Consider the following 20,573-nt stretch of genomic DNA (forward strand, 5'->3'; position numbering starts at 1 on the left):
TTTCTACAAAGTCTTCAAAGTTACAATATTAGTACATAATATCACATAAATTGGTACATATGTATTTAACAATCTAACACAGAATTTTAAATATATTCTGTGTATTACAGTGAACTTCAAGAGCAAGTTAAAAACATTCTATCGGCCAATTATTTCTAAACCATTGAAGAATGTCCAGACAGGAGTTCTTAAAACTAATGCATTTGGTTATCACATAATTCATATTAGCACTGCAATATTATGCAGTCATAGATAATATTTACTGTACCTGTGTTATATATGTTGCGTAATAATAGCAAACTAAGGGATCACAAAGGCACTGATGCTATAGTCAATGAAAATTTTTAAAAAGGCTTATTCATAGAGAGATGAGAGTCAAGGTAACACTACATTAACACAATACAACACTGAAAAAGAAAAACACTTAAGGTACATAAGGATACAAATTACAGTACAATTCTTACTTTCAATGTCTCTCTACAATATTACTAATTTGACATGCATTAGTAGCAATACTAAAAGAAAATCAACATATCTGTTCTTAAATGGAAAAACAAAATGAAACACACACATCCCTGCCTATAATGGAGGCACGAGACTCAACCTTCTGTTGGAGGACTTAGGAAATGTCTCATAAATTCCCTCACAATGGGCAGAATTTGTTTCCTAGTTGCTTTAAAATTTTGTTGTGTGAAGACTTTTATATACTCCATGTTAGCGTAGACTGTCACTTCGTTCAGCTGGAGGTCAGGGTCTCTTGAGGTAACCAATGTATCTGTCATCTGGCATACAAATAGAAACAATAATTATGAATAACAATAATTCCTCGATAATAATGTAGAGTTATAATGAGAAAGAAATACAGTGTAAACTGAATTTCATATAAGCAGTATTCCAATTTTTCCTACCCTCTATGGTAATTTTTACATGTAATTCATTTAAATATACACTGATGTGAAGGTACTGCAAAATGAGGATGCAAATATTACTATTTCAACAGTCCAAAATAGCCTGACAGTGTGTTTTCTAATAGTAATAATAAACAACAGAAATTTCCATTTCAGTTTTACACTGTATATAAAAGAAGTTCCTTACATAATTTGTTGAGGCTCTGAGCACTATGGGACTCAACTGCTGTGGTCATCAGTCACATCATTTGTTATACAATGCTGAGAGCTTATGCATAAATTCCAAACAGCATTTGCCATCTTGGTATGACTCAAATTAACATATAGTCTTTACAGATATCACATGAGTCTGTTGCAGTTCACTGTACACTGGGTGCTGAAAACTTTGTTGACCTTGCCCTTACAAATGGCTGCTGTTAAATGTAAGTTGCTGTGGCGGTTGTGGATAAACATTTTGTCAAGCATCAACAGGATCATAAAACTTCCTCCATCAGACAACTGCTCAGTCCCACTGGCTTTCTTAATTATGAGAGAAATGGGCCAAATGTTACAGTGTACAATCCTAGTGCCTCAAGTGGTCTAATCTCGATTTCATATTGTTTCCTATGGTATAAAATGTGTTTGTTAGAGGACAAACAACGCACTGCCAAGAGCTGAAAAATTTCAGTTTTGAATGTTTTTGCTCCCATGTAATCTGGGTACAACAACAGCTCAAAATTTGTGATACACATCACTCAACATTTTCAATGGTGGATTGGCTTGTTCAGGTTCTGAGAATCTAAAGGCATTACATGTAGCTAAACACAAGATATTTTCTTAAACTGGATATGGAACTGCTGATAATGATAATGCACAAATAACACTCTTATAATAAATGTCCAGCAAAACTGCTCCCATAATGAGGATCTGTTGGCGATAGTAGTTTAACAAACAACTATCTGATGGTGCAAATGAATACACTCCTAAATGAATGGTGTAACATTAAATTTGGAGAAATCACAAAGCAATCTTTGTGTAAAGGATCATTTCTCCATACAGAGGTACTGGGAGTGTGATGTCTAGCAGCAGCTGTTACATCCTTCTCAAACAATCAGAGTACCCGCACATTCACCTGAATGTGATTCTGCTTTCCCACCTCTACACATTCACTCTTCATTGTCACAAATCGCTGTGAGTTGGGCTACATGCAGTGTGGCATAGCAGTTAGTGTTGTACATGGGCATGCTGCAGATCACCAGTTTGAACTCAATTACCAGTCAGTCAGTGGGCAAGTGGCCGCTCCTTCAGCAGGGCCTGAACAGGCACGCGGGGGGCAAAGGCTTGCTGGTTATTGGGAGTTCCAACATTAGGCGGGTGATGGAGCGCCTTATGGAAATAGCGTACAGAGCTGGAAAGAAATCCAACATGCACTCGGTTTGTCTGCCGAGGGGCCTCATCCGAGATGTGTAGGTGGCCTTGCCTGCGGCTATCAAGCGTACAGGGTGCAGTCGTCTGCTAGTAGTTGCTCACGTCGGCACCAATGATGCCTGTCGCTTGGGTTCTGAGGCGATCCTCAGTTCGTACAGGCGGCTGGTGGATTTGGTGAAGACCGCTGGCCTTGCACGTGGGGTGCAAGACGAGCTCTCTATTTGCAGCATCGTTCCCAGAGTTGATCGGGGTCCTTTGGTTTGGAGCCGAGTGGAGGGTCTCAACCAGAGGCTTCGTCGACTCTGTGACGGTCTTGGCTGTAGATATCTAGACTTGCGCTATTGGGTGGGGAATTGTAGGATGCCCCTAGATAGGTCAGGGGTGCACTACACAAAAGAAGAGGCTACTCAGGTAGCAGAGTACTTGTGGCGTGCACATGGGGCTTTTTTAGGCTAGGCAGTAGTGCGAGGTGTCCTGATGAACACTCACCAGTCGACGTGCAGGCAGGGAAATCAGGATGCGCTCAGTGTAAAGACACTTCAGCTATCAAGATATTAGCAGTAAATTTTCAGAGTGTTCGGAATAAAGTTCCTCAATTTACTTCCCTCCAGGAAGCGTGTGGTGCGCAAATTATTCTCGGGACTGAGACCTGGCTGAACCCTGAGATAGGAAGTTCTGAAATATTTAGTGAGGGTTGGAACGTGTATCGGAAAGACAGATTAGACACCATAGGAGGTGGTGTCTTCATTGCAGTTGACAAAAATATTGTGTCTACTGAGGTCGAAGTAGAGTGTGATTGCGAAGTTATCTGGACACGTTTAACAGAGCTGGGGAGATAAAGTTAATTGTGGGGTGTTATTACCGGCCACCAGGTTCCACAGTGAGAGTTCTAGAATCACTAAATGGGAGTCTACATTCTGTATCGCAGAAGTACCCGAATCATGCTATATTAGTCGGAGGCGACTTCAACCTACCTAGTATAGACTGGGATGTCTATGGATTCTTTACAGGTCATACAGACAAGCCTTCATGTGAATTACTTTTGAACACATTATCTGAAAACTGTCTTGAGCAGCTAAATCGACAGCAAATACGTAATGGAAATATTTTAGATCTAGTACCCACGAACAGACCAGACTTCATCAATGGTGTCAGTGTTGAGACAGGGATTAGTGATTATGATGTTGTCATTACGACTATGGTTACGAAAGTTAAAAAGTCGGTCAAGAAGGCTAGGAGAGTATTCTTACTAGAAAGAGCAGATAAGCAGTTGTTAGCATCCCACTTAGTAAGTGAATTGACTTCATTTACTTCCGGTACGATGGACGTGGAAAAATTATGGGCAAATTTTAAACACATTGTAAATCACGCATTGGACAAGTACATGCCGAAAAAGTGGGTTACGGACGGAAAAGACCCACCGTGGTTTAACAGTGCAATTCGGAGAATGCTCAGGAAGCAAAGGCAGTTGCACTCGCGGTACAAGAAAGATCAGGAGAATGAGGACAGGTAAAAGTTAGTAGAGCTTCTTGCTGCTGTAAAAAGAGAGATGCGCGAAGCATTCAACCACTACCACCATCATACCTTAGCAAAAGATCTTGCTGAAAACCGAGGAAATTCTGGTCTTACGTAAAATCGGCAAGCGGGTCGAAGGCTTCCATCCAGTCACTCACTGATCAGTCTGGTCTGGCAATGGAAGACAGCAAAACGGAAGCTGAAATTTTAAATTTAGCATTTGAGAAAACTTTTATGCAGGAGGATCGTACAAACATATCGCCGTTTGAGTCTCGTACAGATTCCCGTATGGAGGACATAGTGATAGACATCCCTGGGGTTGTGAAGCAGCTGAATGGGTTGAAAAAAATAAACCACCGGGTCCTGATGGGATTCCAATGAGGTTTTACAGACTTCTTAAGTAATAGAATAGAGTACGTTGTCCTCGATGGTGAGTGTTCATCGGATGTGAGGGTATCATCTGGAGTGCCCCAGGGAAGTGTGGTAGGTCTGCTGTGGTTTTCTATCTACATAAATGATCTTTTGGATAGGGTGGATGGCAATGTGCGGCTGTTTGCTGCTGATGCTGTGGTGTACGGAAAGGTGTCGTCGTTGAGTGACTGTAGGAGGATACAAGATGACTTGGACAGGATTTGTGATTGCTGTAAAGAATGGCAGCTAACTCTAAATATGGATAAATGTAAATTAATGCAGATGAATAGGAAAAAGAATCCTGTAATGTTTGAATACTCCATTAGTAGTGTAGCGCTTGACACAGTCACGTCGATTAAATATTTGGGCGTAACATTGCAGAATGATATGAAGTGGGACAAACATGTAATGGCAGTTGTGGGGAAGACAGATAGTCGTCTTTGGTTCATTGATAGAATTTTGGGAAGATGTGATTCATCTATAAAGGAGACCACTTATAAAACACTAATACGACCTATTCTTGAGTACTGCTCGAGCGTTTGGGATCCCTATCAGGTCGGACTGAGGGAGGACATAGAAGCAATTCAGAGGAGGGCTGCTAGATTTGTTGCTGGTAGGTTTGATCATCATGTGAGTGTTACGGAAATGCTTCAGGTACTCGGGTGGGAGTCTCTAGAGGAAAGGAGGCATTCTTTTCGTGAATCGATACTGAGGAAATTTAGAGAACCACCATTTGAGGCTGACTGCAGTACAATTTTACTGCTGCCAACTTACATTTCGCAGTAAGACCACCAAGATAAGATAAAAGAGAGTAGGGCTTGTACAGAGGCATATAGGCGGTCATTTTTCCCTCGTTCTGTTTGGGAGTGGAACAGGGAGAGAAGATGCTAGTTGTGGTACGAGGTACCCTCCACCACGCACCATATGGTGGATTGTGGAGTATGTATATAGATGTAGATGAAAATATTTATAAGAGGCATCAAATGAAAATGAGACAGATGGAAAAAGGTACATAAACTGTTTAGCATTCCAAAAGTAATCCCCAAAACTGTTAATGTATTTTTCCCACCGTGACACAAGATGGTCAGTGCCTTCATGGAAAAATGTTTTTGGTTGCCCATGGAACCTTGTACCCAGGTGTGCACCTCTTCATCTGAAGCAAATCAACAGCCAGTAATGACTTCCTTCAGAACTCCAGAAATATGGAAATCACATGGGGAGAAATCGGGACTGTCTGGGGGATGTGTAAGGGCTTCTCACCAAAACTTCTGCAACATATTTGAAACAACCTAGGCTACATGTGGGCTGACTGCCAGTGTCTTTCTTCAGGGCTGCAAAAATATGGAAATCACATGAGAAGAGGTTGGGACTGTATGGAGGACAGGTAGGGGCTTCCCAGTGAAACTTCTGCAGTGTACTTGAAACAACCTTAGCAATATGTTGCCCTACCCACATGTTGCCAAGGTTGTTTCGAGTATGCTACAGAAGTTTCGCTGGAGAGGCCCATGCACATCCTTCAAATAGTATCAATTTCTCCCCATGTGATTCCCATATTTTTGGAGCTCCGATGAACAGCATTAATGGTTTTCGATTTGCTTCAGATGAAGAGGTGCACACCTTGATCCAATCACAGTTCCATAGGCAACCAGGAACACTTTTCCATAAAGACATTGACCATCTTGTTTCACAGGGGATGAATATCTTAACAGTTATGGTGATAAATTTTGAAGTAATAAAGAGTTTACTTACTTTTTTCTATCTGTCTTGTTTTCATTTGACTGAACCTTATAATTTCATGTAGGGGAGTTACCCACAGGATGACAACTGCTTTCCACCCACAGATGAATCATCTGACAAAACATTTTAATAAGACATTGGCAGATATGTTCTCGATGTACACTGAAGTCGAACAGAATGACTGGAATACAGTACTGCCCATCATGACTTTCGCATACTGCTCAATGAAGCAAGACATGACACTACGGTCTTCACACAGTTATTTCTGCTCTGTAGTCGGAAATCCAAAATGACAATGGATACACTGTTCCCATTTCAACTAGACCACACTCATGATGGCTACATGTAACACCTTATCACCAGGACTGAAGGAGCAAGACAGCTGAGTCACATATGGATCCTGGCCATCCAGCAGAAAGATCAAGAACACTATAATGCCAAGCACTGGCCACTGAGATATGGCCCAGGAGGCTTGGTGTTGATTTTTACACCTGGGTGGAAAATGGGACTATTAGGAAAGTTACTAAAGTGCTACTTTGGGCCATAGCATATACATCATCGTTTGTCAAATGTTACCTGTGATGTCATTATCAGTCTTCATAAAGAAGCCAAAGCACATATCATCCACGTCCTCTGTATGAAGCCCTAATACAGTCCTGAAGCACAAATCAATGATGGAGGCTTCTCATTCAAGAAAACTGAAGATCTGATTGATGACAGCAAAACTCTGATGGCAGATGCTACCTTTGTTGCTTGTCATAGTGCACATGACTAGAATGTGAGGATCTGCCAGTGCAGTCATACAGAGGACTGTTGACAAGATCTAGATCCAGGATGCTGTAGTCAACTCCAGGAGAACTTCTACAACAGCTGGTCACTGTTTCTCCAGGAGAGGGAGCAATGCTGTGAGCTGTCCTGCACACACTGTGGCACAAATGTTAGTGTTACTGGCTGGTGTGCTACAGGTCGCCATTTCAAACGCAACAAGCAGCAGTTATTTGTTATCTAGTATCTATCATTTCTGGAAAGTTCTTCAAATTTCTTATGCTTGATATTCTGGAATATTCAATGTTTGTATAAACAGCAGTACCCTACATTCAGGAGGCATTTCTGTTCTGTTCTGGCTGTACAACGATGCTTGTAATGAAAGTGTTTTCAATGATAAGTGCAGTACTTCACTGGCGACTTTACTTTCAAATTTGGACTTGATTCTAGTAGCAAGTTGACAACATTTTTCCCTACTATACACGACTTGGCATAGACCTTGGTTGTCAAAGTCTGCATTTTAGTTTTTCAGGAAACATTCCATCTCATAAGTCAGTTTGGAAATGCCTGCCACACAATGGTTCCTGGGTCTGAGGAAAGAGGAAGAAGTAACTGGAGGCCAGGCTAAGAGACTACAGAAAGTGGTCAGCAGTCAAAATTGGACAGTCCAAAGGAGTATCACGTGTGACTGTGTCCTGTGGAGAATGAGCTGGGGCACTGTCATGGAATAAAAACACTCCCATGGATAGCTTCCTGTGACACTTCATCTTATGAGCCTCCTGCACAATTAACATGTCAGCACAAACAGCTGCATTTGGAGTGGTGCCATGACCGGGAAGCATGGACTACTGACGAATGGCATTACATTGCGTTGAGTGATTAATCACTGTTTTGCACTACCCCAAATGATCATCAGTGAGTATGGAAGTGACCTGGGAAGAGGTCACATTCTTCCAGTGTTTTGGGGAGGCACTTCACTGTTACTCCTGGCACCATGGTGAGGACAGCCGTTGGGTATGACTTCAGGTCATGGCTGGCAGTGACTGATATGTTGGTTGGTTGGTTGGTGCTACCACACGCTCAACAGTGAGGTTATCAGCGGGTAGTGACTGAGGGAACTCTGATGGCACAATGGATAGTCATGGACATCGCGCATCCTCATGTGTAATGTCCCATGCAACAGATTCATGGTGCCATTTTTCAACACAACAATGCTCATCCACACACGACATGTGCATCTATGAACTGTCTGCATGATGCTGAAATACTCCTGTGGCCAGAAAGGTCCCCAGCTCTGTCCCTGATAGTATCTATGTTAGACCAGCTCAGATGTGAACTCCATCCCAGTGCTAGTATTTAGCCAAATCAATGCATGAATCCAAGCCAGAGGGGTACAACATCACACTGATAAGTGACTCATACTGCCAACTTCTTTGTAAATTGGACTCAATGTTACAATCACTGGAATAACATAACATACCCTCTCAAACTGTGAAATTTTATTTTGTTTCCTCTTCCATTTATAAGTGCTTCACTTTCTTTTTCAGGCAATGTATAATAATATTTATGACTTTTTAAAAATATTCCTCATCGTACATAACTACTATTACACACCTTTGCTCAGCAATATATTATTTGTTTTAATTAAAAAAAGACAAGAAGTTATCAATGTAACATGTGTGTTGAAACATTTTGTCGTGTAGCTGACTTGTTAGTAGTACAGTGCTTCAAAATATTTACTTGCTTTCTATGGAACACAACATAAGTATATTTATCTCCTTAGAAGTTTCACATTTTCGGAGGAGGGAAATGGAATGAGGACATCTCCAATAATTAGATAAACATAGAAAGAAAGGTCTTCAAAATTACATACCAAGTCCAAGAAATATTTGTCTGTTGAGAATACTGCTATGTCTTGTGCATATCTGCCATTTGAAAATGTTACTCCTATTAAGATAATGCCTTTATATTCAAAATCTTTTGTGAACTTCTGCAGTTCCTCAATAGTATGTAATTTCAAAAATTCCTGTAGTAAAATAAAATTTAATAAGTATAAAAACACAAATAACATACTTAAAATTTTGTATTCATATTATACACAATGAAGAGCATTAGTATCAATAAACAAAGAAATGGAAAGTTAAGCTATGTAGACCTATTATTTGATGCCTCTGGTGGCAAATATGTGATGGTAAGATAAGCTATAAGTCAATGAAGTGGTTCACTTATATTTGAATCAGAGTAGATACTGCACACACTCTACCAGCAGCGCTGTACAAGAACAGTGCCTTAAGCCTGGGGCCACACAAACAGAATGTTCCTGCAATGGGAGACATACTGTGGCAAGACGCAGAATCCTGCAATCCTGGGTAGCTTCCAGAACAGAATGTGGAGAGCCAAACATTGAGTCATCTGCTGTCTCTCTAAAAAAAATTATTTATGAAAAACATGCAAAGCTGTACCTGTCCCTGTTGTTAATTTCTCAGCAAATCTTTAACTTTTTGAATAAAAAAAATAAGAAGCACTGTCTCTGGATTTTTGGGATCTCTTCACTAAAAAATGATTCCCTTGTGTCTTAAACTCTTACATTGCAGCTTGATAATAAACTGGCTCTCTTTTTGTTATTGCTCACAGTTATTGAGGTGATTCAAAATTAAGTAACTTACCACACATATGTCATAGAAGTTACAGTAAAAACTGTAGTCAATGGCCAATTTATGTTTGGTCATACATTGCTGCATACAAACTGTAGCTACATATCAGAACTGTTTTAATAGTGGAAGGAGAGCCACATTTCTTTCCACACATTATGTGATGAAAAGTACCTGGACACCTGGCTGAAAATGACTTACAAATTTGAGGCGCCCTCCATCGATAATGCTGAAATTCAATATGTTGTTGGTCCACCCCTAGCCTTGATGACAGCTTCCACTCTCACAGGTATACGTTCAATCAGGTGCTGGAAGGTTTCTTGGGGGATTGCAGCCCATTCTTCATGGAGTGCTACACTGAGGAGAGGTATCAATGTCAGACGGTGAGGCCTGGCTTGAAGTGGGCGTTCCAAAACATCCCACAGGCATTCTGTAGGATTCAGGTCAGGACTCTGTGCAGGCCAGGCCATTACAGAGATGTTATTGTCATGTAACCACTTCTACACAAGCCGTTCATTACGAACAGGTGTGCAGTTGTGTTGAAAGATTCAAAACTGCCCTTCAACAGTGAGAAGCATGAAGGTGCTTAATACATCAATGTAGGCCTGTGCTATGATAGTGCCACACAAAACCACAAGGAGTGCAAGACCCTCCATGAAAAACAGACCACACCTTAACACCAATAGAAGATAGCAAAAGAAAAGCGAAAGTTTAAAATTTGAGTTTAAGAAATTGTTCACACAGGACGATCATACAAACATACTGTCATTTGACCATTGTACAGACTCCCATATGAAAGACATGGTAATAGGCATTCCTGGTGCACACAAGCAATTGAAAGAGCTGAAAGCAAATAAGTCACTAGGTTTGGATTGCATCCCAATTCAGCTTTACAAAGAGTACTCTACAGCATTGGCCCTTACTTAGCTCCTTAGCTCGCATTTCTTGTGAATCTCTCACCCAGCACAAAGACCCAAGCTACGGGAAAAATGATAAAGCCTCCCATATATAAGAATGGTAATAGAACAGACAAACAAAATTACAGACCATTATCCTTGACATTGGTTTGCTGCAGAATTCTTGAATATATTCCCAGCTTCAATGTAGTAAATGTCCTTGATATAGAAAAGAGTCTGTCTACAAATCAGAAACGTTTTAGAAAGCATTGCTTGTGCAAAACTCAGCTTGCCCTTTTCTCACATGATGTCCTGCAAACCGTGGATGAAGTTCAACAGGCATATTCCATATTCACAGATTTCCAAAAAGCGTTTGACACTGTGCACAACTGCAGACTGTTAATGTAGGTATAAGCATATGGAATAGGTTCCCAGACATGCGAGTGTCTTGAAGACTTCTTAAGTAATAGAATCAGTACATTGTCCTCAATGATGAGTGTTCTTCAGAGACAAGGGTAAAGTCAAAAGTACCCCAGGGAAGTATGGTAGGATTGTTACTATTCTCTGTATACATAAATGATCTGACAAACAGGGTGAGCTGCAAGGTGCAGCAGTTTCCTGATGATGTTGTGATGTACAGGAAGGTGTTGCTGTTGAGTGACTGTAGGGAAATACAAGATGACTTAGACAAAATTTCTAGCTGGTGTGATGAATGAAAGGTAGCTCTACATATAGAAAAATGTAAGTTGATGCAAATGATTGGGAAAAACAATCTCATAATGCTTGAGTACAGCATTAGTTGTGCCCTGCCTGATGCAGTCATGTCAATTAAATATCTAGGCATAATGTTGCAAAACAATCTGAAATGTAATGAGCATGTAAGGACTACACCACAGTGACTGCCCAAACATGGAGGGCAAAACGTCAACTTAGGTTTATTGAGAGAATTTTACAAAAGTGTAGTTTGTCTGTTAAGGAGATGATCACATATAAAAAAACTAGTGTAGCCCATTCTTGAGAAATGCTTGTTTGTTTGGGATCCCCACAAGGTTGGATTAAAGAAAGAGGTTGAAAAAACTAAGGGGTGGGCTGCTAGATTTGTTACCAGTAGGTTCAATCAACATGCAAATATTACAGAGACGCTTCAAGAATTCAAATTAGAGTCCCTTGAGGGAAGGCAACTGTCTTTTCAAGAAAGCGTTTTGAGAAAATTTAGAGAACTGGCATTTGAAGCTGACTGCAGGGTGATTCTGTGGCCACAATTCACAATTGCACATTTCACGTACGGGCCACAAAGATAAGAGAAATGTTGCAAAACAATCTGAAATGTAATGAGCATGTAAGGACTACACCACAGTGACTGCCCAAACATGGAGGGCAAAATGTCAACTTAGGTTTATTGAGAGAATTTTACAAAAGTGTAGTTTGTCTGTTAAGGAGATGATCACATATAAAAAAACTAGTGTAACCCATTCTTGAGAAATGCTTGTTTGTTTGGGATCCCCACAAGGTAGGATTAAAGAAAGAGGTTGAAAAAACTAAGGGGTAGGCTGCTAGATTTGTTACCAGTAGGTTCAATCAACATCCAAATAGTACAGAGATGCTTCAAGAATTCAAATTAGAATCCCTTGAGGGAAGGCAACTGTCTTTTCAAGAAAGCCTTTTGAGAAAATTTAGAGAAATGGCATTTGAAGCTGACTGCAGGGTGATTCTGTGGCCATAATTGCACATTTCACGTACGGACCACAAAGATAACAGAAATTTGGGCACATATGGAGGCATATAGACAGTGGTTTTCCCCTCACTCTCTCTGCGAGTAGAACAGGAAAGCAAATGAACAGTAGTTGCACATGGTACCTTCTTGCAGAGCATGTATGTAGATCATAGGAGGGGAGGGGAGGGGAACAACTATGCCACAATTCACTGCAGAGTTTTTTGGGGTCAGCAAAATCTTAAATTTTAATATACTTCCAAGAGGATTAAATTAACATGGTAATGAAAGTTTTGTATAAATGAACAAGTGTGTGAATAAGTTAGAATTACAAATATTAATAAAAGCTATGGTATTACTGGAAATTGTCTTCAGTATTGTCATACAGATGAAAAATGAAGTGTTGGAGTTGGTCATCTTGGATGCATCTTTCAAAATAGTGAATCTAGCAGTGTTGCCAACTCAGTTTCTACCATTTGCCTGCACAACATTTGAAAAGTATCAGTGCCAGCTTGGGAGCCCCTACAGAAGCGACAAACTTTATAATACGGAAACAAAGAAAAATGCCACCATATAATGGCCTGAAAGTTCCTACACAGCAGCCTTTAACCTATAGCAGCATCACTAACAAGAACACTTCATAATAAACAAATAAGGAATAAGTAAAACAAGCACTGTGAGTCACATACCATAGACTTTTGAATCCAGAAATTGTGATTAAGTAGTATTTACACATGGAAAGGTGCATGGTATAATTTCCCCACAACTCCCTCTCCTTTGAATTTGCCATTAACACCATTTACAATCATCATCTTCTTGCCACACACCTCTAAATTAATTTTTTCTGCTTTGTACATAACTTTTTTAAAGTTTTCCCTCATTCTCTTTTCCTTCTCAGTGTTGAAACTGTTGTCAATAGGTAGTAATGTTAAGATCAAATGGAAAAAAAAACTGTCAAACCATATTCTGGAGCTGAAGCAATAAAACTGCATTGCACGAACTGTTTCTCCAGCATTGTCATATTTCACACTGCTTGAATTTCAGCAACTTTATTTAGGATTTAGCTGTTACCATTCACAACAATAAATAAAAGTGCTTTTAAAACTGGTTATGACATGTCAGAAAGCACACCTTCTCGATATCCAGAAAGTGTAAAAGAAAGTTCAGTTAAATCAGAACCATGTATAAAGAAAGAACTATGTGAAAAAAGGGAGCACAAAGTATGTTACAATATCTGTTAATGAAAATGGAAGAAATTGGTGAAAAAGTTAGAAAATCACTAAAAGAGGCACAGGAAAAATCTTAAATTGTGGCAGGTAATGTAGTATCTGTTAAAGAATCACAAAAAGAAATGACAGAGAAGTTAGATAACATATTGGACAAAACATTGGAGGATGCTTGGTTAAAAATATTGAAGCCTACGCTGTTGGCGGAAATGAAAACTCTGATAAAGACTGTGAATATAGGGTCCATTAGGGGAAGAAAAAAGTGAACTTCAAAAATATTAGTAGAGAAGCTATCAGCTGTGAGAAAACACACCTCAAGGAATTCACTAGCCTTTAGTGTATGTGTGGAGTGACGTTCATAGGGCACCAAGCTGCTGCATTAATGTTTTGTTCTCCGGCTTTCCGCACTATTTACTAATCTTCTACTATGCAATGTATCAATCAAAACAACTCTCTGACTATTGATCTGTCCATAGTGAGATCTGAATAGATAGAACATGTTGTGATTATACTCCTAAGAGTGACATAATTCATGATGATGATGTAATGATAAGTTAATGATAGATGAGTGGGTTAGAAAAAAACAAAAATAAGATAATTATTTGTGAAAAGCTTTAGGTAGGAAATCTAAGAGTACTGATAAAAGGTAAGCCTGGCATAGCAGTGGGTAAATATGTGATTAAATTTGGTATGTGATGTGTAGTAATAACAAAGAATTTTGAGTATGTTGTTGCTGTATAGAAACGATGACCTTCCTTTCTGTATGTTTCATCTTATCGATGGTTACTTATCAGTCATAAATAAGTAACTTATATGTGCACAATGGATCACACACGGTTCTGTTAACACTTGGGTGGATAGTGTGCTCCAACATGCTACTAATAATCAGATAAGAAGTTTCATGTTCTCTTTAATTTTGATTTTCAATGCCTATGTTACAAATCTATCTTCTGCAGTAAAAGTAATGTGCAACAGTTTTATAACAGTATGTGCAACAGTTTTATAAATGTATGTGATTACTTATTTTCAGAACGTGAATATGTGACCATATCAAGTGTATTGTGTAGTTATCTTCTTTTTGTACGCAATCCTAGCTTTATATTTACTCAGCGAGTGGGTCAGATTTGATGGAATATGCGTTGTATACTAAATAAAAAAAGATTCAATTAAAATACAAAACATGATCTATATGTGCACAAAAATGCACCACCTAGTTGTAGTCTACTCAAACAACAAAATACGGGCAGTAGATGGAATTCTCTTATTAGGACTACGGACAAATCACAACCTGAATTGGAAAAAAACACACCCTAGACTCAATGCAGTTCAGCTGCGTGATTACAGATGTAGGTGATGAAATAAAGAAGATGGATCATTCAGCATACATGTATGCAAACTGTCCTGGGGTGGGAGGGTGAGGGGGAAGGGGATGGTAAGGGTAGAGGGAGGTGGAGAGAGGGGGAGAATAGGAGGGACGTAGAGAGAGAGAGAGAGAGGGAGAAAGAGAGATTGCAACTAACAGAAGTAAAATTTACTGAAAAAGGAAGAATGCTATGAGAACTGAACCTGTGAACAAGTGTGTGAATAAGTTAGAATTACAAATATTAATAAAAGCTATGGTATTACTGGAAATTGTCTTCAGTATTGTCATACAGATGAAAAATGAAGTGTTGGAGTTGGTCATCTTGGATGCATCTTTCAAAATAGTGAATCTAGCAGTGTTGCCAAATCAGTTTCTACCATTTGCCTGCACAACATTTGAAAAGTATCAGTGCCAGCTTGGGAGCCCCTACAGAAGCGACAAACTTTATAATACGGAAACAAAGAAAAATGCCACCATATAATGGCCTGAAAGTTCCTACACAGCAGCCTTTAACCTATAGCAGCATCACTAACAAGAACACTTCATAATAAACAAATAAGGAATAAGTAAAACAAGCACTGTGAGTCACATACCATAGACTTTTGAATCCAGAAATTGTGATTAAGTAGTATTTACACATGGAAAGGTGCATGGTATAATTTCCCCACAACTCCCTCTCCTTTGAATTTGCCATTAACACCATTTACAATCATCATCTTCTTGCCACACACCTCTAAATTAATTTTTTCTGCTTTGTACATAACTTTTTTAAAGTTTTCCCTCATTCTCTTTTCCTTCTCAGTGTTGAAACTGTTGTCAATAGGTAGTAATGTTAAGATCAAATGGAAAAAAAAAACTGTCAAACCATATTCTGGAGCTGAAGCAATAAAACTGCATTGCACGAACTGTTTCTCCAGCATTGTCATATTTCACACTGCTTGAATTTCAGCAACTTTATTTAGGATTTAGCTGTTACCATTCACAACAATAAATAAAAGTGCTTTTAAAACTGGTTATGACATGTCAGAAAGCACACCTTCTCGATATCCAGAAAGTGTAAAAGAAAGTTCAGTTAAATCAGAACCATGTATAAAGAAAGAACTATGTGAAAAAAGGGAGCACAAAGTATGTTACAATATCTGTTAATGAAAATGGAAGAAATTGGTGAAAAAGTTAGAAAATCACTAAAAGAGGCACAGGAAAAATCTTAAATTGTGGCAGGTAATGTAGTATCTGTTAAAGAATCACAAAAAGAAATGACAGAGAAGTTAGATAACATATTGGACAAAACATTGGAGGATGCTTGGTTAAAAATATTGAAGCCTACGCTGTTGGCGGAAATGAAAACTCTGATAAAGACTGTGAATATAGGGTCCATTAGGGGAAGAAAAAAGTGAACTTCAAAAATATTAGTAGAGAAGCTATCAGCTGTGAGAAAACACACCTCAAGGAATTCACTAGCCTTTAGTGTATGTGTGGAGTGACGTTCATAGGGCACCAAGCTGCTGCATTAATGTTTTGTTCTCCGGCTTTCCGCACTATTTACTAATCTTCTACTATGCAATGTATCAATCAAAACAACTCTCTGACTATTGATCTGTCCATAGTGAGATCTGAATAGATAGAACATGTTGTGATTATACTCCTAAGAGTGACATAATTCATGATGATGATGTAATGATAAGTTAATGATAGATGAGTGGGTTAGAAAAAAACAAAAATAAGATAATTATTTGTGAAAAGCTTTAGGTAGGAAATCTAAGAGTACTGATAAAAGGTAAGACTGGCATGGCAGTGGGTAAATATATGATTAAATTTGGTATGTGATGTGTAGTAATAACAAAGAATTTTGAGTATGTTGTTGCTGTATAGAAACGATGACCTTCCTTTCTGTATGTTTCATCTTATCGATGGTTACTTATCAGTCATAAATAAGTAACTTATATGTGCACAATGGATCACACACGGTTCTGTTAACACTTGGGTGGATAGTGTGCTCCAACATGCTACTAATAATCAGATAAGAAGTTTCATGTTCTCTTTAATTTTGATTTTCAATGCCTATGTTACAAATCTATCTTCTGCAGTAAAAGTAATGTGCAACAGTTTTATAACAGTATGTGCAACAGTTTTATAAATGTATGTGATTACTTATTTTCAGAACGTGAATATGTGACCATATCAAGTGTATTGTGTAGTTATCTTCTTTTTGTACGCAATCCTAGCTTTATATTTACTCAGCGAGTGGGTCAGATTTGATGGAATATGCGTTGTATACTAAATAAAAAAAGATTCAATTAAAATACAAAACATGATCTATATGTGCACAAAAATGCACCACCTAGTTGTAGTCTACTCAAACAACAAAATACGGGCAGTAGATGGAATTCTCTTATTAGGACTACGGACAAATCACAACCTGAATTGGAAAAAAACACACCCTAGACTCAATGCAGTTCAGCTGCGTGATTACAGATGTAGGTGATGAAATAAAGAAGATGGATCATTCAGCATACATGTATGCAAACTGTCCTGGGGTGGGAGGGTGAGGGGGAAGGGGATGGTAAGGGTAGAGGGAGGTGGAGAGAGGGGGAGAATAGGAGGGACGTAGAGAGAGAGAGAGAGAGGGAGAAAGAGAGATTGCAACTAACAGAAGTAAAATTTACTGAAAAAGGAAGAATGCTATGAGAACTGAACCTGTGAACAAGTGTGTGAATAAGTTAGAATTACAAATATTAATAAAAGCTATGGTATTACTGGAAATTGTCTTCAGTATTGTCATACAGATGAAAAATGAAGTGTTGGAGTTGGTCATCTTGGATGCATCTTTCAAAATAGTGAATCTAGCAGTGTTGCCAAATCAGTTTCTACCATTTGCCTGCACAACATTTGAAAAGTATCAGTGCCAGCTTGGGAGCCCCTACAGAAGCGACAAACTTTATAATACGGAAACAAAGAAAAATGCCACCATATAATGGCCTGAAAGTTCCTACACAGCAGCCTTTAACCTATAGCAGCATCACTAACAAGAACACTTCATAATAAACAAATAAGGAATAAGTAAAACAAGCACTGTGAGTCACATACCATAGACTTTTGAATCCAGAAATTGTGATTAAGTAGTATTTACACATGGAAAGGTGCATGGTATAATTTCCCCACAACTCCCTCTCCTTTGAATTTGCCATTAACACCATTTACAATCATCATCTTCTTGCCACACACCTCTAAATTAATTTTTTCTGCTTTGTACATAACTTTTTTAAAGTTTTCCCTCATTCTCTTTTCCTTCTCAGTGTTGAAACTGTTGTCAATAGGTAGTAATGTTAAGATCAAATGGAAAAAAAAAACTGTCAAACCATATTCTGGAGCTGAAGCAATAAAACTGCATTGCACGAACTGTTTCTCCAGCATTGTCATATTTCACACTGCTTGAATTTCAGCAACTTTATTTAGGATTTAGCTGTTACCATTCACAACAATAAATAAAAGTGCTTTTAAAACTGGTTATGACATGTCAGAAAGCACACCTTCTCGATATCCAGTCAAAGCCATTTATCCTTTAAGTACTGTGTAGACACTAAATAGGCACTGGCAAGTTATCCACTGTTTTCTTTTTCTGATAAATAAAGCATGTATCTGAAAGTCACTCACTGTCCTATGACCTTCCACTTTGTATAGCAGAAGCTTCGATGATATAGCTGACAAGGCAATATTCAGTGCACTACATGCTCCTCTCTACACAGGGAATGAGAAAAACTGAACAGATTTTAGTTATGGACTCTGTGAGTGACATAACTTAACTTCGGTTGGCAATTAATTTAGCGTTATAACTCAAAATGTAATACACTGTAAACGTTTCACTTCAGTTTTGCTGATTGGTGTCCAATACCTGGCTCTGGTTTTTCAAGATGCATTCACATCAAAAAGACATACAAGTAGAGGTTATATGTGAAAATAAGATGTCATGGATAAATGACATTGAAAAAGGTTGAATATGTCTGAAAATACAAGATGGTGCAGTGGACAGGGGATTAAAATTTTTGCACAGAGCAGCAAAATCTTTGGAGCAGGCTCTGATGTAGATGTGGATGTAGAAGTTACTGTAGCTGTAATCACAGTTTTTATTTTGGTCAACTACAGGTAACCTGATCATTTTCCTTCAAAAGACACCAGTCATGACATAATAAATGTATGTAACTACAGTTTTGGAGGTCTCTTATTAATATTAATTGTGAGAATACAGGGCTAAAACTAACTCTGGAAGAATGGAGCCTTATAATGTGGTACTATAAAGATACAGTGTGTCCCAAGAGGAATTGTCAATATTCAAGGATGTGACAGGAAGGATCACTCAAAGCAAAAAAGTCCAGCAAACATTGGCTCTAAACAGCATACCTTAAGAACTATGAGCACTAATTCATCTTTGATAATGTGAAACAAATCTCTTCTACTGCTAGCTTTTTGCTTTCCATATTTTAGGAAGAGGTAGTATGGACCAAGACAAGAAAAAGTTTTCAAGTAAACATGCACTCCAAAATGCATACCTTAAGAACTATAAGCACCTGGTCAGTAGAAGAGATATGTTTCACAGTAGCGAAGAAAAATGAGTGTTCACAGCTCTTATGATACGCATTTTAGAGATAGGTTTACTTGACTTTTTTGCTTAGAGTGATCATTCCTCTCATATCCCTAAATATTGACCATTCCTCCTGAGGCACCCTGTATAATGAAGTAATCATAAGAAATAAGTGAAAATTAGTTTAAATGTAAGCAACATTGCTCTCTAAAGCTATGATTCTTAATGCAGAGTAGAATGGAGTAGTTGATCAAGATTTAACTTTCTAATCCTGATGGTGAAATTCATTTTCAATGCCAGCACTTGGTGGGCAAAAGAAGGAAAGTAAGTAGCATCAAGTCTTAAATGACTAGACTGTGTATCAGTGTCCTATATTAAACTCTAAACCACTCTGTAGTATCGCCAGGAGTGAGTTCATGTTATCTTGTTTGTGATGTGTCTACAAGATGGGGGATGTTAAGCTGAGCAGTCCCCCTTGGCACTATTTGGGACGACTAAGTCACATACTGGTATTGGGTTTGATTCTCTCCATTTTTAATATTACACCCATCCACAATAAAAGCACAATATCATGGAAGCACTGAACTAGCATTCATCATGTTCATCCATCTACTACAAACACACACTCACCACTTCTTAATAGGTCCAAGGAATGCAGTGACAAACCACCAAAATAAAACTTTACCCTCACATGGCACTGCAAGGTTTATTTAAGAATCCCCCCACCCCTTCAACCCCCATTCCAATACAACAATGCTCAATGAGAATGTCACAGACTGAGTTGTGATGTGATCAACATGAGTACTGAAACATTGTTGTATTTCAAAAATCAATATTTGGAGAAAAGGACTTGTATTGCAATAGCAGCCTCTACATTCTTGATATTGAATCAAAATGGATTTGAAGACCCCTGAGGAGCAGGATTTCAAATAGTTTCTATCCAATTTCTAAGTTCATAGTGCTGGCTAGCCAGTCCAGCATTATGAACAAGGTACCTGCAGATGAAGTTCTAGATATGTTTACTAGACAACATATTCAGTAAAGCTACAGATCCAGGAACAAACCATTATCTGAGAGAATTCCTAGCACTACTTGTAACTCTAATGCTGATGTAAATGCACAAAAATGCATTACAGGAAAGCTACAACTGATCTGATATGGTAATCATTGTTGTGACTGAAGGAGTATTTGTTAGTTAAACTTTTTAACTCAACATACTGACTTTGAAATTCTTGACATAGTCCACATCACCAATGTCACACATTTGATCCACAACTGAACTGTTCAGTATAACCACAATTTAGAGCACTTGGTGTTGCCCTTGAGCCCAATGGTATTTCTTATCATCACTCCAAATATTCATCTTGTATAATAGTAGATATTATATTTTAAAAGATTATGTTT

The 20,573-nt window shown here is 38.5% G+C and overlaps 1 protein-coding gene across 1 annotated transcript in view; it reads right to left on the reverse strand.

Moving 5' to 3' along the window:
- Nucleotides 1–477: 477 nt before the first annotated feature.
- Nucleotides 478–20,573, reverse strand: part of LOC126470497 (exopolyphosphatase PRUNE1-like) — a 1,085,806-nt gene continuing 1,065,710 nt past the window's right edge. Inside the window, exon 6 of the mRNA XM_050098372.1 lies at nt 478–782. Within this exon, the coding sequence (XP_049954329.1) occupies nt 600–782 (183 nt within the window). The 3' untranslated portion in view covers nt 478–599. The remainder of the gene's footprint in view (nt 783–20,573) is intronic.

This window comes from Schistocerca serialis, chromosome 3 (genome assembly GCF_023864345.2).
Source record: "Schistocerca serialis cubense isolate TAMUIC-IGC-003099 chromosome 3, iqSchSeri2.2, whole genome shotgun sequence".
NCBI classification, from domain to species: Eukaryota; Metazoa; Arthropoda; class Insecta; order Orthoptera; family Acrididae; genus Schistocerca; species Schistocerca serialis.